A 10,974-nucleotide genomic window follows, 5' to 3' on the forward strand; every position below is an offset into this window, starting at 1 on the left:
TTTTAATGGCCTCGATATGCTTTGAAGGAAAGCGTTTGCTCTTCTTCCTCTCTGGTGAACCTTGTCGTTCTTTGGATGTCCCATTAGGCCGCTTTCCACGAACTTTACCCTTCCCTGACGATTTACCATTACTCTTTCCCTTTCGCATTTTGTTAGCAACCGCCATGGTGATGTGATGTCTTTCTAACAAACAACGCTTTTGAAATATTTCCTTTTCTTCGCAACTTTTACCAAAAATATTCTGGCGCCAGGCCAGTCAATATTTTTTCTCTTAAGACCAAATTATTTTGATCAAAATTTTTGAACGCTAGGCAGAGGAACATTTACCCGCCCTAAGGAACAACTTAAGATTAGGTGGAGATCCAAGCAGGCGAAATTCTTATGACTAAAGAGAGTGATCCGCGGACATCTTAACCCAGTCATCCATCAACAAGAACATGTTAACGATATAAAAGAGGGAATAGATCTAGGGCAAATAGGAGGTAGGATCATCGATGAGAAACAACACCTACCAAACATGAGTGAAGGAACGGCAGCAGAAGATAAAGATCTGGTACAAAGCCATGTACAATTGATGCTAGCTGAATTGCCGGCAAATATTGTATCAACTTTGAAAGCTGTTAAATCATATACCAAATTACAAAAAGCTTTACTGGCATTCTTCCAGTCAGAAAGAAGTACAAATGATCAACAGACATTTGAAAAGAAAGTAAGGACAATTTTGCTGGACGGTGGAATGGCAAAAACTGCTGCAATCGAATTAATCGCCAGATGGAAGAATCGGAAGATTGTACCGATCAAAGAAGCGGAACCGAAAAAGTCAAAGAAGAAGGTTGAAATTATCAAAAAGGAAGAAAGTGCACCCTCTACCAATCAAGAAAATGGAGGGGATAGCAAAGATGGAAGCGTCGATGCCAAAGAAGGCAAACAAAAGATTAAGCTCAAAGAACGCAAACATCTTGCAACCCAAGCAGCAGCAAACGCAAAGATTTCAGGTTGGGCAGAAGACGTTCACGCAAGTCATCTAGAGGCAGAAGTGGCAGCTTTGGCAATCAGGGCAACCAGTCAAGAATCAAGATTTTATACAGAATATACCACAACTGCAACAAAAGAGATCGACTTGAAAGATGTGAATTTATTTGTCGGAGAAAAACAATTACTCAATGATGCTCACCTTCGTATCAAGGAAGGTGTTAAGTATGGTCTCGTAGGAAAGAATGGGGCTGGTAAATCAACACTTCTTCGTGCTTTAGGTGATGGTCTGATTCCCGGATTGCCGTCCAATGTCAAAGTTCTACTCGTGTCGCAATTGGGCATAGAAGAGTCACTGCGAATTTTGGCAAGATCGGAATCAAGAGCCTTGACTGTACTGGATGCAGCTTTACAGGGAGACAAACAACGTGTACAAGCTGAAAGGGAAGTCGACATCCTCTCCAAAGCGATTGACGCTCAAGACTCTAAAGGCTTACAAGAAGTTGTTAAAGAACTTTGGCGGGATAGATCATTTGCAGAACTGGAAGAAGCTCGAAGGATATCCTTACGCAGAAGTGGAGCGATTGGCAAACAAGCAAGAACAGCATTGATCGAAGCAGAGAAACGATACGAAGACGCAAAAGCTGACTTTCCACAACATGGAGATGAAGATGATTGGGAGCAACATGCCTCAAAGCTGCATACCGAAGCAATGACTGTTTTGGAAGAAACTGATGCAGCAACGGTGGTTCCACGTGCACATGCAATCTTGCGTGGTCTAGGATTCAGTGATGAGATGATCCAGAAGCCTTACTCAAATCTTTCTGGAGGTTGGAGATCTCGTTGCTCGTTGGCATCAGCTTTGTTATTGTCCAATCATGTCTTGCTGCTTGATGAACCGATCAATTTCCTCGATTTGCCAAGTATTTTGTGGCTCGAACAATTTGTTCGAAATAGCGAAGAAACGGTCATCACAGTTGCACACGATGTTGAATTCTTGAATACGGTCAGTGATGAACTTATTGTTGTAAGGAACAACAAGTTGGAATACTTTGATGGTAACTTGGCGGAATATATGCGCACCAAAAGAAGACAACACAAACATGCCGTTAGACAACAAGATGCGATGGACAAAAAGAAAGATTTGATTGAGAAATCTATTCAAGAAGGAAGAAAGCAAGCTAAGAAGAGCGGTGATGAAAATCGAATGAGGATGGTGAAAAGTAGACAAAAGAAGTTGGAAGATCGATGGGGATTGGAGAGAAATGCGGCCGGACATCGATTCAAGCTGAATAGGGATTTAGGTGGTTACTATCTAACGTCTCGTGCTGGAATTGAAATTGAAGAGCAAGGTCCGCCTGTGCACTACGAATTTATCGATCCAGATCCGTTGCCATTTGCTGCTTCTTTGTTGCATTTGGAAAATCTAACGTTCCAACATCAAACAGCCAAACAACCTTTACTCAAAGATGTCAATATCACAATTGATATAGGAGATCGGATTGGATTGGTAGGACCGAATGGACACGGAAAGACGACATTGCTGCAATTGATCATGAGTGAAAGACAGCCAACTTCAGGCAACATTCAAAAGCATAGCCGAATGCGAATTGCCTATTATGCACAACAAGCAATGGCAGATGTTGATTTTCAGACATCCAAACAAACGGCATTAGAACACTTTTTAGAACATTGTTCTGCGCAAGAATTGCTGAATGAAAATCGAGCTAGAGGTTTCTTGGCTCAATTTGATCTTAAAGGTAGAACGGTGGATGCACTTCCGATTGGAAAGCTAAGTGGTGGTCAAAGAGTCAAGCTTTTATTGGCAGAAGTTGTTTGTGGTGGACCTCATATTTTGATTTTGGACGAAGTGACTACGCATATGGATAGTGATTCGATTCGAGCATTGATTGGGGCTCTTAAGCGATTCAAAGGAGCAGTAATTTTAATTTCACACGATCGACATGCGATCAAAGAAGTGGTAGAGGGCAAACCAACAGAAGAGATGGAAGGATCAGGATCAGAAGAAGAATCGAGCGAAGAGGAAGAAGATGAAGATCAAATTGGATCTTTGAATCCTTCAGGCACGGCCGCTCAACGAAAGACGTTTTTGGTACGAAATGGAAGTGTGAAAGTGCTTGAAAAAGGAGTAGAAGAATATGTTAATACAGTCGAACAATCCATGCAAGCCAGCTTTTCCTCTCATCCCGATCAAGGTGTGTAATTCGATACCATTGTACAATAATGCTCCGATGTCAATACTGGGGTGTATTGTAGATCCACACCTTATTTGACAGGTTGCAATTGATTAATTAATTGATTTTAATCCCACATTTGCATTGAAAAAAGCAGTGCATCTTTCGGAATAAATAAGCACAGCAATATTTAAAGTCCGAAAATAGTTCTGGCCCATGCTGTGTGACGTGGGAAGTGTGATTTTAGCGTACAGTGTGAGTTCTTAACAGACCGGCGGTACACTATAATTTTATAAACAGCGGAACTCCTTTTACTCTGAGTGTAGGAAGAAAAGTGTTGATTGTGTTGCTTCATTTGCCGTGTTTGTTACTAATAGGCACATGAACAGTGTTTGGATGTAAATGAATCTCAAATTAGACTCATCCCCGCCGGCACTGCACTTTTTCTCTGGCTCTTTGTTGCACTTCCACATGGAAATCCCTTCTGCACGTTTCATTCGTAATCCTTCTTACTGCCCCCCCTTTTTGTGTCGCTTTGAAAGAGTTGAATTACGCCAATGTCAGTGCTAAATGCTACACTATACTATATCGTGCGCATGCTGAGGCTGTGCGATTGCGAAAGGTTGTGCACGGATCAAAAGGAAAGAGAATGATGATATTGCCAGCATGTTGTCTGTCTCTTGTACTTCCTTTGTGTTACTTAGAGTATGTCTATTTAAAGCACCATTCTCCCTTTCCCTTCTTCTTCCTTTCTCTCCACAACCACACATTACAATTTAAGCAAAAATGGGTTTCTTTGACAGCGATAGCCACCAAGAAGTTTACAACGGTCAACCTCATGAGTGAGTATACAATTGAATTACCCTTGTCATCATCACTGCTAACCTCATCATCATCATCTTCCTCAGAGGTAAATGGAGCCACGAATTAGTCGGTGGTGCAGCCGGTTTCGCAGCAATGCGTGAATACGAAAAGTATGAAGAAAGAAACGGCAAGCCTGAAAACCATCAAATGGCCAAAGAACTTTTGGCTGGTTTTGCCGGTGCAGAAGTTGACAAACTCTTTGAAACCAAAGGTTTGAACTTCCTTGACCGCGAAAGAGCAAAGCGTCATGCTCAAGAAGAAGCTCAAGCCAACTTCAACTACTAAGATGATCATCATCAACACTCACTTGTAGAGGATCAGTAGATTAGCTTTTCATCTCAATGTGATTATGATATCATAAAATATACAGAGTGAGAATGGTACAATAATGTTTGATCGTTGAAGTCGTCGTACAATAAAACACACATACAGCCAACCCTAATATCATTCGAATCGCATAACAAGATAGCATTGAGTTCCATTAAACAATAAAGACATTCACCTCATTTACCCGTTGCCCAAGAGAACCATCCTTTTGCTTTTTGTGCGATTGCATCTTGATCACTTTTTGCTCTTTCTGCTTTTTTTATCATTTCTTTTCTAACTTCTTCTTCTAGCTGCCTTCTAACATCTGCTTCCAATTCTTTTTGTTCACGACCGTCCAAATATTGCCATGTGAGTTGTAATGAAAAGTATACTGCACTTGCATATGCTAACACACGTATGAACGGTGGCCAGATTTCACGATAGACTAGCTTGTGTTTTGATTTTGGTTTCTCTTGCTGTTGCTGTTGTTGTGATGGCCCAGCGCTAGGAGAAGAGTGTGCAGTCTCTCGTGCAGGTGAGACTGGAGTTGGTGGTGTGGACGGAGTATTTGTACTTTCGAATCGAATACCTTGCATGATGAGCGGCGATGACCTAAGTGATAGTGGCCTTCTGGCCATCAAAACAGCTCTTGATACAGGAAGCATGATTGAGACTTGCTTTTCACCCTGGAGTGAGACTGATTGCTGGAATACGGGTTGTTAATGATGGTCGTGTTGAATGAGATGAAAAAAAGCCACTTCTTCCTTTGGTCTGTGCTTGTTTGGCGGCGGTGCCAGTACAACTTTAATTAAAAGAGGGGCACATGCGTATTTAAGCTGTTGTAGTGTTGATCTTGAGAAAAATAAAAACGCGTCGGATTTAAATACAAACAATAAAATTGTATTATTATTATCCAGGGATTGGGGTCCATGTAGGGTGACCACACGATGTTGATCATAACCATCATCACTTGTATAATAATTCAAACAGCTGTGATGGAAACATGGAATTATAGTGGGAATGGGGCGACCTCTCAAAATGGATTGGATAACCCAGGCGAAAGTAGTCGAAATACATTCACACATCGAACCCAACTGCCAAGTAGAAGAAGGCAATTAGGAGGAATGCCTTTACATCCATCTCGAAGACCGCCACCATCACATATAGGCTCAGGTATTCCTATCAGCAGCAGCTTTATGCCTACTCTCTCTTCTCCTTTACGTATGAGCGAATCAACACCCGAACCTTCTGTATTTCTTACGCCCAATTCGATCTCGCGTAAAAGGTCACATTTTACCGCATCCGCTAATTTGCCTTCGAATGACAACATCTACAATCCCGAACCTTATCAACAATCGCTTGATAGCCATTCAAGGAGATCAGCTCATATACACCATTCGCCAATGGATGCGCCAGATTTAGGTGATAGCTCTGTTTTATCATACGGATCTATTCCGACCGGTTCTCCAACCAACAAATACGGCTCTTGGTCTCGAAAGACAGGCTCATTACAAACAAGTCACTTTTCAGAACCCCAAACAAGTCAACCTCTCAGACCGCCTCAAGGTGAATTCAGTTTCCAAGCACAAGCACCATCCTTCTTTCAGTCAAGTGTCAATCACACAGAAACTTCAACATCACTTACAAACGAACAACAAGGCGAGACCAGTTCTATGGCTTTTGCTCGACTTGCACAAGCACAGAGACAACAGCAGGAGGCCAGAAGGCTAGCAGCATCAGGAGCAAACGATGCCCCTGAAAGTGGCTCGGCTGATGATCATACTGACGGACCCCCTGTAAAGAAGAGAAGGGGTGTTGCAAGTACAATTGTGGATGGTGCTTTGAGCGCGGCTCTGTATACAGGAGCAGCTGCTCTGACAGCATATTCGTTGTGGTCTAGCTGGGGAAGAAAAGAGGAGTCAGGAGAAGAAGCATCAGGTGCACAAGATAACGAAGGTTTGGCTGAAACTCGTGAAAAGCTGCCGCCAGGCGCATTGGAAGAACCGCCTCCGCCGTATACGATAGCAGGCAGCTCAAAAGGGTCTGGTGAATCACCCATGAAGAATGGAAGACCGGTTCATGTCTTCGTCTCGTCAAGAAGGAGAAGACCGGTCTTTGCTACACACCGATCAAGCAAGAACGCATCAAAGAGAAGGTTGAGTGCGTTGAATGATCTCGCACAACAGTCACCATCAGTGATGTCAGACAGCACTTCCCAACAAGAAGATGGGGATGACGACGACGATGATGATGAGATGTTCAGACGCTTCCAGTCAAAGATGTCGAATCTCATCGAAGAGGGAACGCGAGCTCTCAATTCGGAAGCTGACCTGAGCGCGATGGACTTGGAAGATGACGATGATTATAGCTTTCAAAGTGCAAGATTTTCACCGAGTAAGAGTGATTCCCGTCTAGTGTCTGGTCAACCTTTGTCTCCCTCACGACTGCCAAGAAGTCAAACAACTGCATTCACATTTGGCAACGAAGCTTTGAAAAGACCACAGAATACGCCCAACCTTTTCAATTCCCATTCATCAACTTTTGATGTTTCTACATCCACAGCAAATTCTCCCCGATCACCTTTTTTATCACTTGCAAGTCGTGATCCAAACAGTCCTTACGGTCGTATTTCTCGTCCGGGTAGCGTGATTACATCACCCACTTTAACAGCTCGAAAACGTCTACATTGAACGTTCTTTTTACAGATAGGTACACACACAGCTCAAACATGTACAGTATTTCGTTTAATCTTGTCCTTTCTATATTGCTCTTCATGCGCTCTGCCTTTATAATTACACACTTGCTGTACTATCGATGCTTCTTTTGTTCAATCGATCTTTTGATACCCCCTTTACCTATTCCTGATCGGAACGGAGATGATCAATGAATTGTTTTCGAGCTTTATCGGATTGTTCTTGAGCTTGCAGGAGAGCCATCAAAAGATCTTTGCGAACCGTGATCATTTGAACGCCATTTGTTGAAATTTCATCAGAAGGTATATTGAAACTTGAAGTCGAAGCTTCTGAAGCAGTATGATAGCTCGGGTCTTCCATTGTCAAAGATGTATTGGAGGATGAATAACGTTTAGGACGATTTGTGCGATCAGTAATCGTTTCAACGCAGGAACTTTCACGAGTATGTAAGATGATAGGTTTTTTTGGCGTAGATGTTTTCGCTCCGGCTACTTTTTTCGAAGAAACAGGAGAATTGCATGATTCGGCTCCAGGCGGTGACAGAGTCCGCAAGAGGTTTTCGACAACGATAACTGAATCATTTCCGGTACCAGCTTCCTTTTCTTCTTGTGTAGTAGTACCATTACTTTCATGCTTTTCAAAAGCTCCTGCTGAAGGTCTTGGTGAGGATGGGAAAACCATATCACGCCAAGTATCTTTTCCAAATATCTTTGCACATGATTCTTCAATCCTAGCAAGCTTTCTCTTTAGGTCTTCCGTTTCAATCGTTTTACGTTCGTTATCACGTTGCAAACCTTCTAAAATTCTTTCTTGACTTGAAAATTCATGTTCCAATTGACGTGCTGCCATTCGTGTCAATCCATTCCCACCATTTTCAGAAATGTCTCGTAGTAATTTTGACGGATCTGATTTCAAATCATTGATTTCTTCAAATGCAGCCTCAAAGGAAGAAGCGGTATTTTGACTTTCTGTTTCGATTCTCACTTCTGTAGCTACGGATGGTATACTTCCGTTTTCTGATCGGGCAGAAGCAAGTGGACTTGACTTTGCCAGGAACACATTGCTTTCATTGCTCTGGGAAGGAGCAGCTTTGGCCGCAGAAGGTATGATGACACTATGACGACGAGCGTTCGTCGTTCCTGCAGGTCCCTTGCTCATTCTTGGCACGCCTATACTTGAGCTACGCTTTGTGATGCTGTCATCTTGAAGAGGCTTGTTTACTGCAAGTTGAGAAGGTAAGCGATTTTGTTCAATCTTTCCTGCGAACAATTTCCCATTCTGTGATGTGTTTCCCTTGTTGATCAAAGAAAGGCTTTTCCTTTGTCGAGGTAATTTCGATTCGGCCAACGCAACGCCTTTCACCGTTGAAGTAGTCGAGGAGGACTTGCCCGTCGTTCTTACCGGGATAGGCGTACTGGTTGTAGGATTTGGGATTTTACTGATCGTCTTTTTACCGGCACTTGATTGATTAGAAGAAGTAAGTGATTCTGCACTGGTAGAAGATCTTCTTTGAATTCGATGTAAAAGTGATCGTGTGGGCGTTGAAGGTGGCAAAGATGGAATTTGGGAAGATGAGATCGGAGGAAGAAGTCCTTTGGCTGATTTGCGACCTAAGGAATCTGCTTCAACAACTGTCTTTACAGAAGGTGATGATTTTTCTGATTGTGCTGGCGAGAGTTTACCATCTTTTTTTGGCGTATTTGATGGATTGAGTAAAAAACTCCTACGATTCATGGTGGGAAACGGCATTTCGTCCAATTGAGCAGGATCGGACGATGGAGGAAGAAGTTGAATTGACATTGTTGTATGTTTATCTTTACATGACTCCTTGATTGGGGCTGTGACTTTCTCCTCGCAACGGTTCCGTGTTCTTGCGGCAAATTGATGTGATGTGTGATGTAAAGGAGGTTGAGTTGCAATTTTTCAAACTCCTTTCCAATTCGTCCTTCATAAATCACATCTTTATTCTAACCCTGTGTGAGAACTTGATCGGCGTAAAAACGACACGTCTCTATGAAAATGATGTGACACTTTACATCACCAAATATATGCATTTATCCGTAAATGACATATCCCTAAAAATCCCAATTCACGATTACATGTACCAATTCAAGATCGTGCGATCAATTGTAGTGCTTTGAGATGTTTATGACAGTGCGAATCATTGGCAGCATTCACTTTTCGCTTCATCACCCCCAATCGACAACACTTCATGCTTTCATTGCCATCAATTCAGATCGACAAAACAGACAACTGCACACAAATCACGTGCCCGCTTCATCCGTTTCCCGGTATCCGTAATGGAGAGATTGTCATTGGGCAAGAGCTTTTCCCCATTAAACAAATGAAACGCAAGAACACTGACTGGATGCCTTTCGGATTAGATGTACAACTTGAGCGCTTTACGCGCGCTTCTCCAGTCTAATCTTTGTGAGTGAGTGTGTGTGTGTGGGTTTGATTTGTGCCTGAGCCTGAGCCTTGTCTCCTTTTGTTTCAAAGCGTGCGTGTAAGTGTATCGGTGGTGGGCAAAATAGCTAAGCGTGCCCCACTGTGAAAGCAAAAGATTGCTGACTATAGCGTAAATTATAAGGAAAAAAGCTTCTCCATTCCCAAAAGAAAAAGAGAAGAGTGGATCATTCAACTTTTTTTGTCGTACGCCATCAATCATTCATCCGATCACCTTCTTATAAAGCGTATCGGAAACACTCATCGTCCTCATTCTCAACTCGATTCTATTCCACTGCATCACACCACAAACATAGACTCGCAATCATGTCTGAAAGCAAGAAGGTTACCATGGATGAGGTCAACAAGCACAAATCGCAAGGCGATCTTTGGCTAATCGTGCACGGAAAGGGTGAGTAAGGGAACAAAGGGACGGATGGCACATCTTAGCCATCTCACTTCTCTTTTACAATCATCGTACTGACATCTATCTTTCCTTCCGCATACAGTCTACGACGTATCTAAGTTTATGGACGAACATCCAGGAGGTGATGAAGTCTTACTCTCAGAAGCAGGAAGAGACGGTTCAGATGCATTCGAAGATGTCGGTCATTCAGACGATGCACGTGCACTATTGCCTGGAATGCTCAAAGGTGAATTGGAAGGTGCTGAACAATCAAAATCTTCCGGTGGCTCTGCACCAAAGGTTAACCAAGCAGTACAAGAAAGCGGAAAGTGAGTATGCCAAAAAGGTGGCCGTTAACGGATTCGACTGACTGACTGACTGACTCTTTCTTTCCCTCCTCTCTCTCATTCAGCCCAATCCTCATGTTCATTCCTTTGATCTTGTTGGGAGCTTGGTTGGCATACCGTTACACTCAAGATTAGATCTTGCTAAAAGAAGCACACCAAAGGAAGAGAGCTGCAGCGAGCAGGATACTATAGTAGTGGTAGATATGCATATGGCAATCTGAGACATACGCAAGAGCAGCTATGTATGCGCTCGCAAGTTTCTCTTTCTTGTCGGTTGGTTCGATCTTAATGTACTTCATTGCTAGAGCTGCATCGAAATAAAGCATTCAAAATGATCAAGCTGCATCCTCACAGATAGTGAAGTATGACTTTTTAAAAGTTTCGAAGATATCCTCCAGAAAAGGTATTAAATGTGTTCGACATTAAGTCCAGCACGCAAGTAAATATTATCTTGGAATATATATTCAGTATAGATGCTCAGTAAAGATTTAGATCACTTTGTTTTATTGAGATTTCACTCTATGAACCCCACTTTATCGCTCATTCATTAAATTTGGAAATAGCATTCACTTTCCGTTAATTCCACGTCAACTTCCCGAATCACATATTCTGATTGATTACGTACACACTTTTTCGTACAATCTCTTCTAGTCGGGTGAGACGTTCCTTTGAACCGATCTGCATCAGCTTTTTATTGTTAAGCCGCGATAATAATCAATGTCATTGTTTTTGACTTCACGAAGTTA

The 10,974-nt window shown here is 42.4% G+C and overlaps 6 protein-coding genes across 6 annotated transcripts; 4 read left to right on the forward strand and 2 right to left on the reverse strand.

The window, feature by feature from the left end:
* Nucleotides 1-736: 736 nt before the first annotated feature.
* On the forward strand, nucleotides 737-3,196 carry FA14DRAFT_122392 (P-loop containing nucleoside triphosphate hydrolase protein; the record flags this gene model as incomplete). Its single annotated transcript, XM_025496516.1, has 1 exon — nucleotides 737-3,196. The coding sequence occupies one exon, from the start codon at nucleotides 737-739 to the stop codon at nucleotides 3,194-3,196; it is 2,460 nt and encodes an 819-aa protein (XP_025355947.1).
* A 426-nt stretch (nucleotides 3,197-3,622) lies between these two features.
* Nucleotides 3,623-4,708, forward strand: FA14DRAFT_160702 (uncharacterized protein). The gene is made up of 2 exons (XM_025498788.1): nucleotides 3,623-4,009; nucleotides 4,076-4,708. The coding sequence occupies exons 1-2, from the start codon at nucleotides 3,954-3,956 to the stop codon at nucleotides 4,314-4,316; spliced, it is 297 nt and encodes a 98-aa protein (XP_025355948.1). The 5' UTR covers nucleotides 3,623-3,953; the 3' UTR covers nucleotides 4,317-4,708.
* Nucleotides 4,317-5,193, reverse strand: FA14DRAFT_45036 (uncharacterized protein). Its single transcript, XM_025502364.1, has one exon. It carries the CDS (start codon nucleotides 5,000-5,002, stop codon nucleotides 4,535-4,537), a length of 468 nt encoding a protein of 155 aa, XP_025355949.1. The 5' UTR covers nucleotides 5,003-5,193; the 3' UTR covers nucleotides 4,317-4,534.
* A 26-nt stretch (nucleotides 5,194-5,219) lies between these two features.
* On the forward strand, nucleotides 5,220-7,235 carry FA14DRAFT_160704 (uncharacterized protein). The gene has a single exon (XM_025498789.1). The coding sequence runs from the start codon at nucleotides 5,333-5,335 to the stop codon at nucleotides 7,025-7,027; it is 1,695 nt and encodes a 564-aa protein (XP_025355950.1). The 5' UTR covers nucleotides 5,220-5,332; the 3' UTR covers nucleotides 7,028-7,235.
* FA14DRAFT_45120 (uncharacterized protein) lies at nucleotides 7,110-9,120 on the reverse strand. Its single transcript, XM_025502365.1, has one exon. It carries the CDS (start codon nucleotides 8,828-8,830, stop codon nucleotides 7,193-7,195), a length of 1,638 nt encoding a protein of 545 aa, XP_025355951.1. The 5' UTR covers nucleotides 8,831-9,120; the 3' UTR covers nucleotides 7,110-7,192.
* Nucleotides 9,121-9,715: 595 nt separating this feature from the next.
* On the forward strand, nucleotides 9,716-10,722 carry FA14DRAFT_160706 (putative cytochrome b5). Its single transcript, XM_025498790.1, has 3 exons — nucleotides 9,716-9,887; nucleotides 9,985-10,210; nucleotides 10,294-10,722. Exons 1-3 carry the CDS (start codon nucleotides 9,803-9,805, stop codon nucleotides 10,361-10,363), a joined length of 381 nt encoding a protein of 126 aa, XP_025355952.1. The 5' UTR covers nucleotides 9,716-9,802; the 3' UTR covers nucleotides 10,364-10,722.
* The last annotated feature ends 252 nt before the right edge of the window (nucleotides 10,723-10,974 follow it).

Source organism: Meira miltonrushii (genome assembly GCF_003144205.1).
Source record: "Meira miltonrushii strain MCA 3882 unplaced genomic scaffold FA14scaffold_2, whole genome shotgun sequence".
NCBI lineage: Eukaryota > Fungi > Basidiomycota > Exobasidiomycetes > Exobasidiales > Brachybasidiaceae > Meira > Meira miltonrushii.